Source organism: Myodes glareolus, chromosome 1 (assembly GCF_982192425.1).
Source record: "Myodes glareolus chromosome 1, mMyoGla1.1, whole genome shotgun sequence".
NCBI lineage: Eukaryota > Metazoa > Chordata > Mammalia > Rodentia > Cricetidae > Myodes > Myodes glareolus.
The window spans coordinates 126,107,683-126,129,829 of NC_142026.1; the positions used below are offsets into that span (position 1 = coordinate 126,107,683).

A 22,147-nucleotide genomic window follows, 5' to 3' on the forward strand; every position below is an offset into this window, starting at 1 on the left:
TGTTTTGTTTTGTTTTGTTTTGTTTTGTTTTTTGAGATGGAGTTTCTCTGTGGACTCCACCTGGCCTCCACTTACCTCTGCCTGGTGCTGGGATTAAATGCATGAGCCACCACTGCCTGGTGCTCAGTAATGTTTTAAAATATATTAACTGGGAATGAAACATAAAGTCCTTTATAGAACTGCTTAAGGTATTTTCAAAAGATGGAGAATACTTCTAATGTACACTTCAGTATAATCTTGATGTACTGAGAAAACAAACCAAGCATTCCGGAGGCAGAGCACTGGGGGAAAAATCAACCATTTTTCTCTTCTTGTTTGTTCATTTCTTGTTCAAATGGTGTAGACTATCCTTTTTTCCTTCCTTCTTCCTTCCTTCCTTTCTTCCTTTTTTTTCTTCCTGTTTTACATCCCAGCTGCAGTTTTCTCTCCTCACAGCCCCTCCTCCATGCCCTCCATTCTATTTCCACCCCCCCCCCCCCATCCACTCCTCTGTTTCTGTTCTGGAAAGGGCAGGTATTCCATGGATATCAACAAAACATGGCACATGAACTTGCAGTAACACTAAGCACCTCAGGGACTATTGTTTCTTAAAGAGTTCTAGGATGATTTTTATCATCCTAGATGATAAAAATGACTAGAGACATTTTAATGCCTTTGATTTTTCTCTGGCTCCTAATCCTCCAGTTCTCTGAAGTTTTCCTCTGGTGTTGAGCTGTGTTGTTTGGTCTCTTGTTACTCGTTAGCAGATTTTTATTATTGCCCATCTTTTGATTGGCCCCTTTGCCAAAAGAGTATTCGTCTCCTTGCTTCTTAAGTATGAACAGAATTGTCATCCCAAAGTATTCTTTTGTTTGTTTGTTTTCGAGACAGCGTTTCTCTGTGTAGCTTTGGAACCTGTCCTGGAACTCGCTCTGAAGACCAGGATGGCCTCAAAGTCATAGAGATCTCTGCCTGTCTGCCTTCTTAGTGCTGAGATTGAAGGCATGCGCTACCTACCACTACCGGGCTCCAAAATACTCTTTTGTCTTTACTTCTCTGTTGTCTGTGTTCAATAGCCTTCCCACTTAATAAAGACCAAACTGTAGTGTTGTTTATTTTTTTAATCCTCCGCTACTTAATCCCAGTCTTCATGTGTTTCACGAAGTTCCCAAATGTGAACCTTCACTCTAGTTAAATTTGCTTCATTCACTTTGTTAACATGGCTCAGCTAATTATGCCATTCTATTCACCAAGAACTTGGGGGATTCTATGTTGCCTTTGTTTTAGTTTGGGAAAGGGTTGTCTGTTTTCTGCTTGTTTAAATTATTATATGTGCCCTGTGAATAATCATGCTGTACCTACCTCATTAATCTAGTCTCGGGTGTGTGTATGTGTGCATTAATGTGTATAGGTGTCCATGTGTCTATGACCATATATATACATGTACGCATGTATAGGCCTGAGAGAAGCCTCGAGTATTATTTCTCTGGAGCTTTCCATGCTGTTATTTGAAAAAGGGTCACTGTAATTGTTCTAATGTACGTGTGTTTAGGGCTGACCATGTAGAATTGGGAGACTCATCTCTGGAGAAAACTGGTTCTCCCTCTCGGCAGCCATCAAGTGCCTATAGCTCCTCCTCTAGGGGTGGCCTTAAGGAGTTTTCCCTGTCCACATTGGTGTCTTGTCTGATATCTCATGTCTTATTTAGGTAGCCATATTGTTTTGATTTCATGGGTGTAGCTTCCCTGTCATATCAGAAGACACTCGCAGCAGGCATCCTGGTCCTCTGGCTCTTACAGTCTTATCATCCCCTCTCTATGGTGTAGGGGTTGTAGATGTACCAATTGGTGCTGGGCACCTCACAGTAGATTGTTCTGTGCAACACTTGTAGATTTCTTTAATGGCCTCTGTCTGTTGCAAAAAGAAACTGCTTTGATGAGGGGTGAGACCTCTCCCTCTTTGTGGCTTTAAGTATAAATATTTAGAATTTAGCTGGGGTATTATAAACCTAGCTAACTATCCTTGGCTAGAGAGATTGTAGACCCTAGAGAACTGACTACTGCCATTTTCCAAAACAATTGGTTTTGGGTTTTGCTCTGGAATGGGTTTTTGTGGTGCTGTGTTGAAGACAGAGACACAAACTTGTTCCTTAGGTAGCTGCCGTGTGCTTGCATTTCATTTGTAGATGCATGTCTTATAAAAAAAGGAAGCATATGGAATTGATGACTTGGTACTAACTTTAGATTTTTTAAAAAAACTTTTAAGCACTAAAAATTCACTTGCTAAGACAATGGTTTTTATTTATCTATTGCTGCTCAGTTTTCCTATTATACTAATGGTAAGAATTAATAGTTTGTATACATAAAGTAGTTCTAAATCAAAAGATTTAAGTCTCTTACAATTGTGTTACATATTCACGTGTTAATTGTATAGTATTTCTGTGGTAATGATAGTCTTTGTGTTCACTTCTTGTGACTAAGAGTGACCTGTTTTTATTTTACTCTGTAGAATAATAACAACCTGGATGCCTGCTGTGCTGTTCTCTCTCAGGAGAGTACAAGGTATCTTTATGGTGAAGGAGACTTGAATTTTTCAGATGAGTCTGGAATTTCTGGTCTGCGCAATCACATGACTTCTCTCAACTTGGACTTGCAATCACAGAATGTTTACCACCATGGAAGAGAAGGAAGTCGAGTGAATGGAAACAGGACTTTAACACACAGCGTTAGTGATGGACAGCTTCAAGGTGGGCAGTCCAATAGCGAACTGTTTCAGCAGGAGCCACAGACAGCACCAGCTCAAGTGCCTCAAGGTTTTAATGTTTTTGGAATGCCCAGTACATCTGGTGCTTCAAATTCAACACCACATCTTGGATTTCACCTAGGCAGCAAAGGGACATCAAACCTCTCTCAACAAACTCCCAGGTTTAATCCTATTATGGTAACTTTAGCCCCAAACATACAGACTGGTCGTAGTACTCCTACGTCTTTGCACATACATGGTGTACCTCCGCCTGTACTTAACAGTCCACAGGGAAATTCTATCTATATTAGGCCTTATATTACAACTCCTAGTGGTACAGCTCGGCAGACACAACAACATTCTGGCTGGGTATCTCAGTTTAATCCCATAAACCCTCAGCAAGCCTATCAACCTTCGCAGCCTGGTCCTTGGACTACTTATCCTACGTCCAATCCTTTGCCACATACCTCAACCCAACAGCCAAACCAGCAGGGCCATCAGACCTCTCATGTCTACATGCCTATCAGTTCGCCAACTACTCCACAACCGCCAACAATTCATTCATCTGGTAGCTCACAGTCTTCTGCCCATAGCCAATATAACATTCAGAATATCTCAACAGGACCTCGAAAAAACCAGATCGAAATCAAACTTGAGCCCCCACAAAGAAACAGTTCTTCAAAATTACGTTCTTCTGGACCTCGAACTGCCAGCACTTCCTCGTTGGTCAACAGCCAGACCTTAAATAGAAATCAACCCACTGTTTACATAGCTGCCAGTCCTCCAAGTACTGATGAGATGATCTCCCGTAGTCAACCTAAGGTCTATATTTCAGCCAATGCCACCACAGGAGATGAACAGGGCATGCGGAATCAACCTACACTCTTCATATCCACAAACCCTGGGGCATCTGCAGCCTCCAGGAGTATGTCTGGGCAAGTGAGCATGGGTCCTGCCTTCATCCATCACCACCCTCCCAAAAGCCGAGTATTAGGCAGTAACTCTGCAACATCTCCTCGAGTGGTGGTCACTCAACCCAACACAAAATATACTTTCAAAATTACCGTTTCTCCCAATAAACCCCCTGCAGTTTCCCCAGGGGTGGTGTCCCCTACCTTTGAACTTACAAATCTTCTAAATCATCCTGACCATTATGTAGAAACTGAGAATATTCAGCACCTCACGGACCCTACATTAGCACATGTGGATAGAATAAGTGAAGCCCGGAAATTGAGTATGGGATCTGATGATGCTGCCTACACGCAAGGTAATGCTAATGTTAAAGAAGATAATGTTTCATGCTGCATTTATTGTCCATGTGGTTTCCCAAAAGAAGGCATCAGTGTGCCTTCTCTTCTGTTCTGTTTTGCTGTACTAGCCATGCTAAGCTAAGTGCTCTTCCACTGGGACTGTCTCCCTGACCCAACTTCCGTCTTTTAATGTCCCAAATAATATTATTTTAGTATTTGAACATATTCATATAAATTTTAATTTCAGTTTTATGATCATATAATCTGGAGTGAAGTTTTGTAGTTATTAGCTCTTCTGAAATCAATTTAGGCTTGTTTGTCTTAAAATACTTTTTAAAGATTATTTGTTTTAAATATATAGTGTTTTGCCTATGTGTGTAGCATGTGCTTGCCTGGTGCCCAAAGAGGTCTGTAGAGGGCATCAGATCTCCTTTAACTGGAGTTAAGGATGGTTGTAAGTCACCACTTGGGTGCTGGGAACTGAACCCGAGTCCATTGCAAGAACAAGAAGTGCTCTTACCCATTGAGCTCTCTAGCCCCTCATCTTTTTCTGATACACTGACTTCATGACTAAGTTTCTTAGAGGAGTCTGACTCTTCCATCTCATTGTGTTTTCTAATTTCATAATCATCTATAGAGATGTCAAAACATCAGGTGCCCAGAACTCAGCTTAAACTCCCGGTTAGCATCTTGGTATAGTGAGTCAATACATCCGTGTATTTTAGAGGTCTGTAGATGATTCTATTTACACTAGAAATTATGTTAAAGCAGATAGCTCCCAATACCTGTGATTAGCTGAAGCTGGTTTTCTTTGCTTTCAGTACTGCCTGAGTTTCTGTAGATTACTAACTTTTCCACCAACACTAAGTTCTTCAGTCAGTCTTGTTCTCCTCTCCTGAAGAATAACAGGCTAGTATTTGCTGATTCTTAAATGTAGAGAAAAATTTCTATGAAGATAAAATCCGATAATGGAATTTTTTAATAAAGTAGATATTCATTTTATTAGGCTGGACATTATAAATATTAAAGTTATTTGTATTTAACATAAGTAAGAAAACAAAACTGTTCCTTAAATACACTGTCTCCATTATTTTTTTTTCTTCACATTCTCTAGAGATATTTGTATTCAAACTTACTGAATCTGAAAACAGCTTCTGGCCTTCCCTCCAGTTTGTTCTTCCCTTCGGCAGTTACTGGCAACTTAATTTTTTAAAACACTCTTGATTCCTTTATAATACATCTTATTTGACTGAAAATCCTATCAGTTATCCTTCCAAGTCTATCCAGAATTCTGTCCTCCTGCCCATGTGGTCCCTTTTCTCATCTAAGCACCACCACTCTCGGATGAGTGCAGTAGCTCACCCGCTGTCACCTGTGCCTCCTTGTGCCCCCCCCCCCCCGGCAGCTCAGCAGCCAGAGGGGTGCTGTTCAGAACTGCATCGGGTCCTGTCACTGTGCAAGTGACAGCTGTAGAGTAAATCTCTTCACATGCCTGCCATCCCTGCTCACCTACTTTTTGACTTTTATTTTTAATATTTTTTTACATTTATTTAGAGAATGAGTATGTGTGTTTGTGTGCTTGATCCAGCCCTACTGGCCTCCATAGGAAGAAAGGCATCCTTTGGGCCTTTGTAGGATGCTGTTCCCACTGTTCAGATTTTCCTGGGGATCACTGAGTTGTAGGCTATATTCTTCTTCCCTCCTGATTGAAACCAGAGAGAGAGCAGCTTCTGGAAAGCAGAGACGCCGCCTGGTCCTCTCCCCATAGTGGCATACTCTTCCTAGAGATGACCACTCAGATAGACTGAGAATAAACACTCCCCTCATTTAGACCAGTTTTCATGGTGGAAGAAAAAATACATATTGTATACGTTAGAAAAGCCAGGCTCAGCAGAATAGCACAGCTGCCAAAATGACTTACCAGTATTTCTTCTCTAGAAACCTCTCTTAAGAGCGATTTAGATGGCAAACTGCTTTTGTTGTTTACAAACACACATACATAAATTGTTATTTTAATAATACTTTAGTGTCTTGTCTCTGGCTATACTTGTGATTCTATTTTCCTATTAATATTAACATAAGTTTTGATTTTGTTAAGCAGTAGCCTTGACTTTGAACCTAAAATAGAAATTCAAGCTAAAAAAAATTGGGAGTTGAAAATAAGTTTATTGATATTTTTATGTTTCTCATTCCTTGTCATTTTCATTATAAATCATAGCACTTCTATTTGAGACTTAATAAAATTCTGTTTGTGATACAAATTAAGTGATTTTTTTTTCTCAAAAGGAAATATAATTCAAATTAGTTATAATTTTTAAGTTGGTACTTAATTTAATTTTATGAGTTGCTGTTTAGAAGTCTCCTATAGAACTTTGTTTTGTTACTGTAATAATGTTATTAAATAATCACCTCAATAATTACAAATTGACATCAAGCTGCTTATGGTTTGGTTTTTCTGCTTGTTTTTTCAAATAAGTCTTCTACCCGTCAGCTCCTCCCACTCTTTACAGGAACCACTCCTTTAATTTGACATCACTCTTAGAGAATTCCTACAGAATTTTCTACCCAGGGTCATCCAGAGCACTTGCTCATCCAACACTGTCATACAACTCCAGCAACTGCAAGTCCATTCTCCAGCTGCCTCCTGAGGCAGCATATCCCATCCTTGGAGAGCTCACCTTAGAAACTAGTATCTTAAAGCATATGCAAATCATTAAAAAGGTCTGACCAAAAAAGAAGATACAGTAAATATGTCTCCACATCTAACCATTTAACTGTTAAATACAATTTTTATTAACATTTTAATCTTTCTCCTTATAGTCACTCATATGTATAAATATACGTACATATAAGCACATTTTTAGTATATACTATGTGCATATGGATATCTATCTGTAAGTACATGGGGGGATCAGATAATCACATCTAACCACGGATTGATAAATTTGATCTGTCAGGATTACATCTATATTACAGAAATACAGACTTTTTCTTATTCATTAGCAGTATAGCTTTATAGCTATATATTTAATGTTTAATATGATATTAGGTATTATCACAAATAATCCAGAGCCTATTTAAAGTATAAGATGTGCTTCTGTGAAAATATTAACTTTTTTTTTGAGACAAGGACTTTGTCTGTGATGCCCAAATAAGCTCTGACTTCATGTTCTCCCTGCCTCACACTCTATAATATGTCCTTACAGATGAGCAGATGGGCTCTGTTCTGCATCACCCCACCCAAGAACCAGATAGTAAAAAATCCCCATCTCTGCTCCATGACAGGAGAAATGCTAGCAGAGCAGCCACAGCCCTAGTTTCTGCGGGGAGAATTCTGTAGGTAAAGCAGGTCTTATAGCCATACCCAGTTCAAAGTAAACTGCAGTTCTGCATCCCACTGTGCTGTACAGTCAATGGGGCTGGTTTCTACATGGAGCTTCTTAGACCTCTTATGTACTCGTCTATGCTCCCTGTTTATGAGCAGAAAGCACTTTGACAATGTCACGAGATCTTTCCTCCCCTTCTATTGAGGGAATAAGTGATTGGGGAAAGAAAATACTTCTTTGTTCTGAGACATACAAATGTATTGTTTGGAGTTTTTTAACTTGTGTTTTTATGAGTGAAGATGAATATCCTTGAAGACACTCATATTTCTTACTTTGTGAGCATGCCTGTTTTTGAAGGGTAGTGAGTCTACTTTCCTAACTTGCACTAACGGTGCTCACTTAATGTTTTTAAATGCTTACTTTTATATATTTAGATTTGCTGGTCTTTTCCCTTCTTGTTTTTGGGATTTGTATCGTAATTAGAAAACCTTTCCATGTTCATTATTTGGAAAAGCAGACAGTAGAAATCTTGTGCTGTGTTTCTCTTTACTTACGATGATACTCCTTGAAACCACATTGAACTGGCCTCATGACATCCCATCACTAACTTGAAGACTGCTTCCCTATCTGCTTCTAAAGGAGAGATCTGTCTAAGCTGTAAGCATCCTAGTGTCTGAAGTAAGCTTTAGAGAGTGTCTGGACCTAATGCTGTAAATTGCACGCAATTTTAGATACAAAGAATGCCAGCAAGGTAGTGCCCAGCACAGGCCTCTTCTGTACAAATGTAAATGATGTGGATGTCTTAGGTACAGAGATCCGCATTAGCCTCGGTTTTCTTGTTGTGTCTGTTCTTTGAATTACAGGCCCTACTGCAAGGTCTGATTTCAACTAGCCTTAAAAATGGCAAAATAGATGAAAACAGGATGCTTTATAAAGCTGCCATCTTTGAATCTTTTGCTATTCAGTCACCAAATAAATGTCTAGTAGTAATACAGCAATATATAAAACAGATACAGTCTCTGCTGCCAACACTATTGAAGTCTAGAATAGTTTAGATTTATTTTAAAAGCTGACTTAGACATATACCTAATTTAGGCACATTAAATCATATAAATTTAAGACTTGGGAAATAAATATCCATTACCTTTTAGTGGCAAAAATTACCCTTTTTTTTTTTTTTTGAAGAATTCTAAAACCTTTATATCTATCAATACTTGGGACAGTTTACAATGGATTGTCTTAAATCTTCTAACAGTTTTGAGTTATATGTGTCTGGAAGAATTAGACATCATTTAAAGCACCTAAAATTATTAAAACAAACACCTTCTAGAATTTGAAGTGTCGTTTTATGGTTTCCAATAAAATTAGGAAACATTGTTGTCCACCAGAAGCTGGCAGTTATTGAGCCAAGGCAGCTTTCTCTGTGAGATGCGCATACTCCAGAAGCGGTGCTGGTAATTAACTTCCCGTTTGTGGTTGTCCCAACAACAGAAAGGGGTTGCGTACTTAAATTACTTTTATCCATTAATTTAATTTTGGAAAAAAGAGGGCTTAAATGGTGCTTACTGTGTTCTGTAATTCCCCATTTCCATCCGTTTAAGGTTTCTTCAGAGTCCTGGTCTTACTGTCTTCTCTTACCCTATTCTCCCTGTTACTGTGAACTCACAGGGCCTCTTTGTTCATTCTGTCTCTACATTGCCTCCGATATAGTAGCTTCTCTGCTCATTGAAAGAATGGATGAGTGGAATGTTTTCGTTATAAACAGCATAAATCTGAATTATTTAAAACTACTTTGTGGACTAGAGAGATTGCCCAGAAGTGGTTTTACAACAAACTTGGATTCAGTTACTAGTGCCCACATAGACGCTCACAACCATCTATAACTCCAGTTCCAGGGGATCCTCTTCCCTCTCCTGACCTCTGCGGGCACAAGGAATACGCATACATGCAGGCAAAACATATACATAGTAAATAAAATCAATATTTTTAAGAATCTTTTTTGCATATCTCTGTCCCAACAAATACATTTAAGATTGCATTTATTGTGGTCACTAATAACAGTTTAAATTATTGTCAAATTTTTGTTTTCTATGTCTTTCATGTTCTTCTTTGCCCACTTGGTTTAAACCATGTGTTCTTTTTCTTTTTGTTATTTTAATTTAGAAATTGAGTATTTCATTTAGAAACTGCACCTTTGTTCCTATCGTTAATAATTCCTAAACAGTTAGCATGTTGACATTTAAGAATAGGTTTTCATGTAAATATAAGCATAGCCCTTAAAGAGAAACACAAGAGAAGATGTTCTTGGGGCATTCTTTCCAAGACCCTGGCATACTTCTCAGATTTTGTACTTCCTAAATCTTTTTTATTTTCTAGCATTTTAAACACTTGGCCTCCAGTCATCTCTGCCATCCTCACACACTCACAGTAGTTGACCTGCATGGTTGTTACACTCAGCTCTTGGTAGTTTGCCGTCATATGCTCTCCTTTTCTTCATTTTCATGTTTAAAAAAATTATTGCAGCAGCTACCTATCATTATAAATTCTCCCAAACTTTGAAAGTGTTTCTACTTCTGTACGCTTGATAATTTTGTTAGGTGAACAAATTGTTCCTTTATCTTCTAGAATTATAATTTTATTTTCTTCGATTTGGGTACACTTTTAAGCATATCCTTCAAATCCTGACCTTTCTCCATACTCTATCTTTCCCTGGAATTCAATTTCAAATGTACAGATATACAACATTTAGCAAATGATTCGGTCTGAAAATTGTGCCATGTAGCTATCCCACTCAACATGCAATTACTGTGGAGTTCCCAGGCCTGTATAGTAATGGTACTGCATCCCTAGATTCTGGTGTAACCTGTATAGCATGTCACTGTACAGTATGGACACTTCAGGCAGTTGTAATACCATGGTAAGTATTTGTGTATTCAAATATTTCTAAACATGTGGGCTTAAGGTATTTTCTTATCTTCTCTGGGTAGCAGCATCCCAAGGTATCTTTTCAGTCAACTGTCCTAAAAGACAAAGTTCCCCTTTCGCAGGGCTGGCCCCCATCAGCATACACCTTTTTTGACAGCTTGATAAGCTTTCCCAGTAGCTCGCATTTATGCTGCAAGATTTATTGCTTCTTTTAGAAATACCGCTAAAGTAGTTTCACAAAATGTAGTCTGAGAATGAGAAAATAGAGTGTTTATCTAAATGAGTTTTTAATGTGCATTTTGAACAATTTGTTAATGTTTGTGTGATTTTCTTGTTTGTTACATACATCAAAATGTATTTACTCCATTACATACTCCCTTAGAAAATATCTGTAAAATTGTCATGTTAGAATATCTTATGCATAGACCAGTGTGTCACACAAGTGGAAAGAGACTTGATCTTTCCAAGAGTCAGATGTGAACTGCAGAACAGCGAGTTGACTATGCTAGAACTGTTTAACTGTCTTCAGCCATAGTGCAGTTTTAATCCAAACCATAAAATCTTTTTTAAGTATACAGTATTTGCTTAAATAATTAAGACAGTCTCCAGATTAAGATTTTTGAAATTGTAAGTGCTTAACAATACTTTGTTTTAATGTAGCTCTGGGGTTCTTGCAAATTGTCACGTGGAAATGTCATTGGATTCCTGTGCCGTGTTTGCTCGGGGTAGCTGCTGCAGTGGGCGGGTGCTCACTCTTGTCATCCTGTTGCAGCTCTGCTGGTGCACCAGAAGGCCAGGATGGAACGGCTTCAAAGAGAGCTTGAGATGCAGAAGAAAAAGCTGGATAAACTCAAATCTGAGGTCAATGAAATGGAAAACAATCTAACTCGAAGGCGCCTGAAGAGATCAAATTCCATATCCCAAATACCTTCAGTAAGTCTTACACAAGCGCTGTGACCTCTGCGCTTGCACAGGAGAGTAGGCTGGCTGCCATAGTGTACAGGCTTGCTCTAGTTTGCTGCAAATGCTCTTAATTCCTACTTGGTTTTCTTCCTTACCTCCCCTGCCAAACTCCATTCTTTCTTAACTAATGACATGATAATTCAATACAAACCTTTTTTTACATGGAATTATTTTTCAGCTCGAAGAAATGCAGCAGTTGAGAAGTTGTAATAGACAACTCCAGATTGACATTGACTGCTTAACCAAAGAAATTGATCTTTTTCAAGCCCGAGGTAAAGTTCAGTGCATACTCAGCTGAAATTCATTGAATTGATCTGCTGGCTCTTTCCTGTCCCTGAGAACAGACTTACCAGTCACTGTCTCAGAGTATTCACCTTTGAGCCAGATAGTGCTAAAGAACAATTGGCTTTTTAGCTCCCCCTTTCCTCCAATAAGTATGCAGTTCGTTCAAGAAGCCAGATATACTCAGTAGCCTTTAGAGCTGCCGTAACCTTCTGCTTAGCCCTGTGGTGAGGGAAGACAACGATCGTGTGTCTGGCTGCATGGTCAGCAGTTTGGCTTCTGTGTGTAGAGAGTCTGTTAACAGGATTTATTACTATGGATGTATCCATGTAACTATTTTACCTTTCAAGAATTGTGTGTCCTCATTTCACTGAGACTATCTTTAATTGATAAAATAGAACATAAAAGTAGAATTATATCTTCTTAGGACCATGATAGGGCTTTATACTTTTTTAAGCAATTCGTAACCAGCAATAATTTCTTATTGTAGTGAAACATACTTATATTTAAGTCAGTTCCATAAAAACCCTAAATAGAATTTTATCACTGAAATCTAATTCTGAAGTTGGGGAAATAATAGAAATATATAAAATTTAAAAAGAGACAAGGAAACTTAACAAAGAAGTCTTGAGTTACACTTCTGTGTGTAGTCCAGCATCCATTAAATTCAAGGTGGTGGATTTTGCTTAAATTGATTTTAAAATGTTAATAAGATATCATTTTAACTTGTCACATAGAACCAGGAGTCTGCTTCTAACTCTTTCTTACAAACATTAATTTCACTTCTTCCCAGTTCACCACTTGCCTCCGTTTATGAGTATTATCTTATATTTTGAGATATGGTTTTGAAATTAAGAGGGTATAATTTAAAGCATTTCTGCATATTTTTAGAAAGAAATGCTTGCTTTAAAAAATAAAATTAAGTATTTTTATATATCAAAAGTAATATTGATATATTTACTTTTTATATATTTCAGGACCACATTTTAACCCCAGCGCTATTCATAACTTTTATGACAATATTGGATTTGTAGGTCCTGTGCCACCAAAACCCAAAGGTTAGTGTATCCAATAAGTGTGAAAACTGTTACATTTTGAAAAGCAAAATCTTAGAAAATTTTAATTTTTTTTTTAACCTTCCACTTTAGAAGTGCTTGCAACTTTGGCGTTCTGGAGTGGATTTAGGAAGATGTTTGTTTATTTTCATTTACATTCTGGTGTTTGGGTTAGAGGATGCAAAAGTGTAATGTGTTTAACTTTAAGATAATGTTTGAGACCTGCATAACCACTGTGTACTCCCAAAACAGAAAGTTTGGGTTTAAAATAAACTACAAAAGTTTATTTTCTTTAAATTTTTAAACAATGATAAGGAAGTCAAAATTTCATTTTTCAAAAACATTGTTCTGTATAATTCTGAGTAATACATCCTGAATTCCAGGTAAATTTCAAAAAGTATCATCCAGTAACATTTTGTAGCATTGACAGTCACAGAATATGTGTGCACCAAACTAAAGCATGTTGAAATAAGTCTGTGTATGAGCCAGGCATTTGAATATGTGTACAAGTGAAATTATGTGCATAAATCTGACTGATCAAAGTAAAATATGTAGGCATGTACATTTAGGTCACTATGACACTGTTAATCATCCATGGTGCATAATTTGCTTTTAGCCCTAAGAGAAATTAAATTTTAAAAAATGAAAATAGACATACGGTATTAAGAGAACAAATTTTGACTCCAAGAACACATAATATGGCAAGGTAGAGTTGGTGAAAGTGTAGCTTTTGCATGGAATTGAAATTAAGTCTTCAGCCAACTTAAAATAGAAAGATAGAACTGAAGGATATCAGTGCAACCACAAAGAAGGGAAAACATACTCTTAACAAGTCTAGATGGTTAAAAAAAAGCAGAGGAAACAAAAGAATCATCAGATAGCAAGGAAGACAGTTGGAAAGGAGAGAGGGGGAGAAGTTGCTAAGTCAGCACACTTTGCAACCAGTGCCTTCCATGGGAAAACTCACCAACTGATGGAGCAAATGGGTGAATTTTAATAAGCAGGATTCAGTAGTCCGCTGAATCGAGAGACTCATTGTGATGAAGACATAAAAACTAAAAAAATCAAGAGATACAAAAACCTATTTTATAAAGTGATTATAAATGGGAATTATGAATGGCTATAATTAATCAAACAGAATTTTTTTTAATCTAAAGTCTTGAAAGACAAAGAATGGGGCTGTAGACATGGCTCAGCAGTTAAGAGCATTGCCTGCTCTTCCAAAGGTCCTGAGTTCAATTCCCAGCAACCCCATGGTGGCTCACAACAATATGTAATGAGGTCTGGTGCCCTCTCTGCCCTGCAGGCAGATATTGTATACATAATAAATGAATAAATATTTAAAAAGAAAGACAAAGAATGATTTTATGTATATGATACACTAAGTAAGAAGACACAAGCATTTACAGTACTGTCTTACCTTAAAGTGTGTTTTAACAAACCTAAGGTCAGAATTATTTCAACCATCTTTCAACCTCAGTCTAATGAAACCAGAAAATTCATGGACAATAAGCAATAACCTCTTCACTATCCACTGGGTCCTGAGGAAATGAACTTGTAAAGTATCTGGAGCATGAGCTAGAAATATGTAGCTCACTAATGTAAATCTACCTAGCAATTCCAAGCCCTAAAGTTTGATCCCAGGACCCCACTTTTGACACAGAAGTATCTAGAAGAAAACAAAAACCAAACACACCAAAACCTGAGAGGCAACAAAAGCAACACAAATGTTCAGTTTCAGAGAGAAAGTCTGCATTTGAAACATAACTCACCCTAATTACACACCATAGGACCTAGCGTAAGAAAGTAGACCCAAAGTTAATAGAAGGAAAATAATAACGAAGGATAAACATAAATCATTTAAAACAGTAGAAAATCAATTAAAATAATTATAAAAGTAAAATTATAAACCCTTAGCTAGACAGATTAAAGAGAGGGAAAATTCAAATAGAAATTGAAAGAGAAGCCATGACAACCTTGAGAAGCCTCAAAAAAAGAAAAAAAATCTTAAGGGACCAATGTGAGCATTTCTGTGTCAACAAACTAGTAACTTCTAAGAAATAAATTCCAAGAAATTCTATCATAGCCTGTTGATAATGAGATTGAATCCATAATGAAAATACCTCTTTGAAAGGTGCAAAGAATTTGATAGCTTTTTGAGTGAATTCTGTGAGGTATTCAAAGAATTAGTACAAATTCTTTTCCCCCTAAAAACTGAAAAGGAACACTTTGAAATCTTGATGAGACCAAAGCTGGCCAAAAACTCAAGTAGTAGGAGGCTTTAGGCCCAGACACCAGTGAGCACATGTGTGCGTTCTTACTGCAGTTTTAACAGTGTCCTAGAAAGACCATCACCAGGGCCAAGTGGCTTTACCCTTGATATATAAGAACTGCTCGACATAGACAGATTCGATTAGTCAGTGGTATACAAGTAGAACAAAGAAGAAGCCATGCCATGTCGGTAGGCACTTACAGGGCATTTGATGAAAATTCATCTGCTCCTGATTAAAGCATAAAATACAAGGTGCCGTAACCCAAAAAGGTTCCTCCTGTGAAGCCTGATGACCTGGATTCAGTCACTGGAGCCCATATAATAGAGAGAATGTACTCCTGAAGTTGTCCTCTAAACTCTATACATGTGCCCTGGCGTGCATATGTTCCCTCACACACATACACACACACAACAAGTTAATAAATATTAAGAGAGTCAGTAAGCAAAGGGGGATTTAACCTCAGCATAAGAAAGGCTGTTTGTCAAAACCACACAGATCATGTCTTCATGGGGGAAGCTTAAAAGCCTTAGGAGTGCCCACCATCTCTACTTTTAGGGAAAAATAAAAATAAAAAAATCAGAAGATCAGATTTTTCCAAATCAGAAAAGAGGAAACAAAATTCCCCCTAGTTGCAGAAACTGATCATGCACTTATCTCCAGCTGTAGTTTCTCTTAATTGGTAGCCAGCTGCTCACATTCTAAAATACCATGTGGAATATCCCAGAAATAATTTATAACATTTAGATAGAATTTATTAGTATAGTATTATAATCTGTTTTACTATGAAATGTTACTCTTAATATGCCTAATTTATAAATTGTTTTATAGGTATTTATATGCTAAGAAAAATTATAGCATGTATCAGGATCAGTATTAGCCATGGTTTCAAGCATCCACTGTTAAATCTACTTAGTGAATTCACTAATGTTACAGTATATAAAGTCATCCTTCAAAAATCTGTTGTTTCTTTCTAATTATGCAAAAGAAATGTATAGGTATCAAGAAAACATTCATTTTCATTCACAGTGACAATAAAAAAGATAAAATACTTTAGAGAGGCAGAAGAATTTTATATCAGAATTATAAATACTAAAGAAGGAAATTAGCAGAAAAATTCATGTTCATGGATTGGAAAAATTGTACTGTTCAGTTATCTAAGATAACCAAGATGATTTACAGATGTATTTTTTTTAATGTACATTAGTGTTTTACTTGCATATATCTGTGTGAGAGCATTGGATCCCCTGGAACTAGAGTTCCACACAGTTGTGAGCCGCCACATAGGTGCTGAGAATTGAACCTGGGTCCTGTGGAAGAGCAGCCAGTGCTGTTTAACTGCTGATCCATCTTCAGCCCCAACCATAGATTGTGTAGTCACTATCAAAATTCTAATGTCATTCTTTAGAAAAAATATCCTAAAATTCTTACAGAAAGGAATCTAAATTGCCAGAGCAATCTCAAGTGAGGACAAAGCTGAAGATAACATAATCTTATTTCAAAATAGATGACAGAGCTGCAGTAATCAAAACAGTACAGTGCTGGGTAAACAGCATGATACCCAGACTGGAGGAACAGAACAGAAACAAGCAAGGTACATTGGTAGTCGCCTTATCTTTAATAAGGTACCAGAAACCAGGGGCAGTGGGTGTTTCAGTAAATGAAACTGGCGAATAATGGGGTTGGCCCCCTACCTCACTTAATATATAAACATCAGCACAAGTGGAACTGGTAGGATGTTTGAATGGTAAAGGGCACTTGGGGCCACCAACCCACAATGAGCTGTGTTCAGTCCTCAGGGTCTACATGGTGGAAGGAACGAACCAACTCCCACAAGTTGTCCTCTGACCTCTATGTGCATGTACTCAACACATGTGCATATGGAAAGTGCATACGTGTTTAAAACAATTGACTAGATTATAATTTAAGTATAAGATGAAATGCGCAAGATGAAAACCTCATTGTTGAGGGTGGTGTGGTGACTTTTTTATGGCAGCTGAAGAGCTACATCTTTAAGGATCTCTGAATACAGTGCAAAAAACTCCCGATTCAGTGCTCTTCCATACCATGCATGATTTTAAAAAATAAAACTGGAAAATGTGATGATTTTTTTGACACCAGCTTACTTTTTCAGCATTCATTATTGACCTAAGTGTAAACAGTTTAGAAAGTAATTTTTTAGGCCAGGCAGTGGTGGCACGCACACCTTTATCCAAGCAGAGGCCAGCCTGTGCTACAGAGCAAGTTCTAAGACAGACTTCAAAGCTACACAAAGGAACCCTGTCTCGAAGGGAGGGAGTGAGGAAGGGAAGGGGGGGGTGAGATGGGGGAGGCGGGACTTACTGTTTAAAAACAAGTTTTATATCACACACTTAAAATCCCAGTACCCAGGAGATTAAAATGATAGGATTGCTAAAATTTAAGGCCAGCCTGGGTTACATGGACAGACACAGTCTCAAAAACAAAACAGTTACTAAAGATTTGTTTGTTTGTTTGTTTTCAGTAGATTTAAGAAAAAATACGTTTAATTGAAACTTCTATTCCTAGTAAGAAACAAACATAAACCCTGCTGGAATGGGGAGTGAAACTCAAGGTCACACTAACAATCTAAAATAACATTCAGGCGTGGTGAAGCTCCTCTTCTGTTAGATGTGAGGGTTTCTGTCACATCAGGTGACTCTGATCAGAGGAGAAGCAGCAGTCTGAGGAGGCTGGGAAAGCACTTGTCTGGTGACAGCTGCCTTCCCGCCATGTTAGAGTCAGTCACCAGTAATTTGGTAGACTTTGTGGAGTTTTCCTACTTCTTTAGCTTTTCTCTTCCTCTTGCCTCCTTACAGATCAAAGGCCCACCATCAAAGCACCAAAGACTCAAGACACCGAGGACGAGGAGGGGGCTCAGTGGAATTGCACTGCCTGTACTTTTTTGAATCACCCGGCCTTAATCCGCTGTGAACAGTGCGAGATGCCTCGGCATTTCTGAGCCAAAGGCCCCGTGTCTCCTCTAAAACCACATCTGAAATTTAAGGAAGTCCTCTGTCGTCGGGGAAATGTTTCACTGCTACATAGGATTTAGTCCAGTGGAAGGTGTGACAGGACGGTGGCGTGCCGTGTTCAGTGTCAGTCCACGGAGCTAGTAATACCTCAGTCTACTGTCACGTGAAGGATGATGTGAGAGACTGGGCTGCCTGCTGCCTGACCATGTGCAGTGTCACTGTCCCCCCACGGACCATCCTCACCTGCCAGTGCCTAGGCGTCCCCAGTACTGCTCCTCTGTCACTACTGATTCTGACAGGAGGAAGGATAGCATGATAGCTTTCTTTGTGTTTTTAAAGTTTTTGGTGAAACACTACATACACGAAGAGAAGGAACAAGGTTTAACTATTTAAAACCTCTGCTGCCGCATAGTGCCAGTGGATGCGGACAAACTTCACAAATCTGTGGTACTCTTGGCCTTGTCTTTTGTCTTCTCTGAAGACGTCTCTGTGAAGCCAGCATCTAGGATCTAATGATGAAAAGGAAAGCAGTGTGCATTGTCTGTACAAATCCGCAGTGAGCTCCCCAAAGCCTTCCCTACTGTACAGATCTCTCACGTCTGCTTTAAGTGATTTCTTCATTATTTTCTTATATTTCTATATGTATAGTGTAATAGACTTTTGTTAACTAATGTTCTTTTTCCCTTTTAGTAGGCACAATCATGTTCCTTTCTAAGCCTTACTGAGAAAAGCAGTGCCGTAAGATAAAAAAGCATTAATGAAATGAAACTATGCACAAACAGCTTCCCTCTCCTGCTCCTGTCCTTTGTCCCGTTGTGTGCCAATGCTCTGAGAAGACATGCAGATGCTGCATGTGAGTTGCAGGAAACGCTGCAGACATGTCAGTAGGTCACGCCATACACTGACTTCAGCAGTGGGTGACCAATGTGTCATTTTGTTTTCTACAGCAGCTTAAAGCAAAAAGTATTTAAGCCCACTTACATCTTGCCCCATGTATGGTGTCCCACAGAACTTCATGGAGGTTCTCACTGGGAACTTTCAGTTTCAAAAGCAGCCACAGAAGTAGTACCAACAGCCTTTTTTCTTGTTGGAAAGAAGTGTAGCTGCTGTACTGTTGGGACAGTCCATTTCTAAACCTGACTTGGTGACATTCATGTATATTTATAAAACATAGTCATCTTTAGGACAACTGAAGAAAAGCTGGAAAAAAGAAAGAAAACAAGCAGACTTGAACACTGAAACAACCTCAGACATCTCTTTATTTTGATGATATATTTTTGTAAGGAAAATAAAATATTCATATGATCAGGAATGTATATAACTAAATGAAATCAAGAAAACGTAACAGTATGCGTTTAAAAAGAATTATGAAATTGTCTGTCAGTGCTTAGAGTGGGGCTAAGGGAAGTGCTGAAATCTAGCAAAGACAGGAAATACTGTGGGTTGTCCCACTGCAGATGTTCACAAGTGGCTATGTTTAAATAAACAGGATTATTACAGGTGAGAGTTATGAAGGTCAGAGCCTTGGCCTCCAGGCTTTGCATCATGAGTATGAAAAGAAATATGGCAATCATCGGTCACTAGACAACAGACCCCAAACCTCGTATGTTTGATGCATTTTGTTTTAAAAGTAGGCCTTGTTTTTTCAGCTTCCTCTGCAGTTCTATGTGAAGATTGGTAAATCAGTTTTTACTTGTTTTATTAATAAAATGTAATTTGGATATCTTGAGTTGATGGTTTTGTGATTTAGCTGGGTAAACTATCTTTGTAACAGATAAGTTATTTATAAAAATTAAAAAACTTATATTCTAATGTGGATTTTGTGACTTGTTTTTGATGTTTGTGGGACAGTTTGTGCCCAATATGTTGCATAGTTAACCACATCCTCTCAAGTCTTTTCAGAAGCTCCCAGCTTCCCTCGGTCATGGATTTTATTTTATTCTTATTTTATTTTATTGTCAGTTTCTTTTGAGTATTTTGATTGCTTGGCTGGCTAGTTTGTTTTTGCAGGCAGGATCTCACTAAATAGACCAGGCTAGCATCAAACTTGTAGTCCTTCTGCCTCAGCCTCCCAAGTCGCATTATTCTAAGTTTGCACCATTTCTGGCTTCCAGGCTGCTTTCTAACTGATGAAAGCAACCAGATTATAACTGAGGGAAAAAGTAGATAGTGGCTTCTTTTTATGGTATATATATTTTTCTCTGATCCCCTCCCTTCCTCTCCCCTCTCCTTCAACCCTCTCCCATGGTCCCCATTTCATGTTATATTTTAACTGTTCATTTTTATTTTTTAAAAATGTACCCCATTGTACAAAACAAATGTGACTTCTTGGATCCTTTGGCCTAGCCAATTTGTTTACTAAGCCTATGATGCATTGGTGCTGAGTGTGCGGTGGTGCTTCTCTGAAGAAAACTAATAGTCACACTTTTCAAAAAAGTTAGGACTCGTTTTTTCTGAGCTTGAAAAGTAAAACCATGTCTGCTGGTGTCTTTGACGTATGTGGTCTATGCGTGAAGGCCCTCCAGTGAGTCTTTGAGACCTTGTGGGAGAGGAATTTTCTTTGCCGAAGAATGGGAGGCCTGAACACAAGACAGTGGTCTGGACACCAACTGTAGTAAAACTGTGTTGAAATGGAACCACACACTTGAGAACCTCCCAGAAGGATGTGCCACCATCCTTAGATACTGACACACTGTATTCCGGGATGGGGGTGGGTACTTTATAGAAACTGAACATGGGGACACTCACTGAAACTTAGCCAGGGCTAGAGTGATGGCTCAGCTGGTAGCTTGTAGTGCCCAGAGTCACATGGTGGGGAAGAGACAAGCGGCTCCCAGAATTCTCTATCTGCTGTGCAAGCGCACAAATAAACGTACACACATAAAACATCAGTCGGCATCTGTTACTGTATATATAGACCCAGGCTGTGGGTTTCTGGGAAGAAAATGTGATTTTCTTAAGTTACCATTCCTACGTTTTAGGCATTTTGTACAAGGTTTTGCTTGCCTAGGCTAGCCTCCCAGGTGCAGTGATTCCGGTTTATATGTCTCCATACCCGGCCATTTACTTTCTGGGTGTGGGTGTGTACATGTGAGTAGTGCCCGCAATGTGAGCTCCCTGATATGAGTGTTGGGAATCAAACTTGGCCCTCTGCAAGAGTAGTATATTCTTACCTGCTGAGCCTGCTCTATGTCCCCTCTTTTAAAATAATAATAATAATAATCAAACAGCCAATCTATTGTGTAAAATTAATTTTGTATTGGAAAGTTGAAATCATACATAAAATTGTACTAGCATAGTCCAAAACTGTTTTAGCTACTGTAAATGATAAAAACCTTTACAAACACCAAAATTAACTGACATTTTGTGAGTTTCCTCTTCCTCGATTTAATGCTAGTGGGAAATTTTAGTGAGTAATGGAAGACTCAGAGGTGAAGAATGTTCAGTCCATGGCCTTGAAACTGGCCTACTTAGCCTTGAAAAATAAGTGTTTATACCAGAGTCCATTGCCAGAATTAATGTCTGCTCACCATTCGCATAATTCCCTGTTACATTACAAAATATCTTCCTTTACAGGTGAACATACTTTGGGCTCCAGTTTATGTTTTATTTATTGTGTGTGTGTTTAGTTTACTACTTTCCTATTGTTGTGATAAAACACCACGACCAAAAGCTACTTAAGAAAGGAGTTTCTTTTACTTACATTCCAGAAGAATGAGTCTAGTATGGTGGCAGACACAGGCATTGTGGCAGAAGCATGAAACAGTGAACTGGAGGTATGTCAGAAGACTTGAAAGTCACCTCCCACCCCACTCCATGACATACTTCCTCCAACAAGACTGCATCTCCTAAACCTGCCACTTCCTGGGGACCAGTTCTGCAAGTCCCCTACACTGTAGGAGACCCTTCTTATTCAAATTAGCACAACATATGTGGTAGGTAGAGGACCCCTTGGTTCTCTTGGTTCTCACATGGTTTCTGAGTTGGAGCTCATGGGCAATTTCACCAGTAGCCCTGACTCTAGCTTTTGTTTTGCTTGAAGCTACAATTTTCTATCCGTTTTACTTGAAGATTCAGTAGTACTACTGCATTTTAATTATTGCTTCCACCTGAAAACAGTTGAGCAGCTAAGAAAACAGAATTTGGGGGCTGGAGAAGTGACTCAGTGGTGAAGAGCACTGGCTGCTCTTCCAGAAGATTCCCAGTACCTAAATGGTAGCTCACAGCTGTCTTTAACTCCAGTTCCAGAGGATCTGATGCCCTCACATCCAGGCAAAATACCAATGCACGTGGAAAAGAAAAGAACGTTTCCAGCTGGTTACTTCCATGCCTAAGCCTATTTCGAAAGAATATGGCAGCGGA

The 22,147-nt window shown here is 38.5% G+C and overlaps 1 protein-coding gene across 4 annotated transcripts in view; it reads left to right on the top strand.

The window, feature by feature from the left end:
• Window positions 1–19,597, top strand: part of Tab2 (TGF-beta activated kinase 1 (MAP3K7) binding protein 2) — a 56,183-nt gene extending 36,586 nt beyond the window's left edge. For 2 of the 4 annotated variants that reach the window (XM_085688434.2, XM_085688426.2), the window contains 5 exons: window positions 2,488–3,988; window positions 10,995–11,155; window positions 11,364–11,457; window positions 12,445–12,525; window positions 17,630–19,597. In XM_085688434.2, coding sequence (XP_085544560.1) covers window positions 2,488–3,988; window positions 10,995–11,155; window positions 11,364–11,457; window positions 12,445–12,525; window positions 17,630–17,772 — 1,980 coding nt within the window. In that variant the 3' untranslated portion in view covers window positions 17,773–19,597. The remainder of the gene's footprint in view (window positions 1–2,487; window positions 3,989–10,994; window positions 11,156–11,363; window positions 11,458–12,444; window positions 12,526–17,629) is intronic. The other 2 variants (XM_085688441.2, XM_085688437.2) reach the window with 2 other exon arrangements.
• The last annotated feature ends 2,550 nt before the right edge of the window (window positions 19,598–22,147 follow it).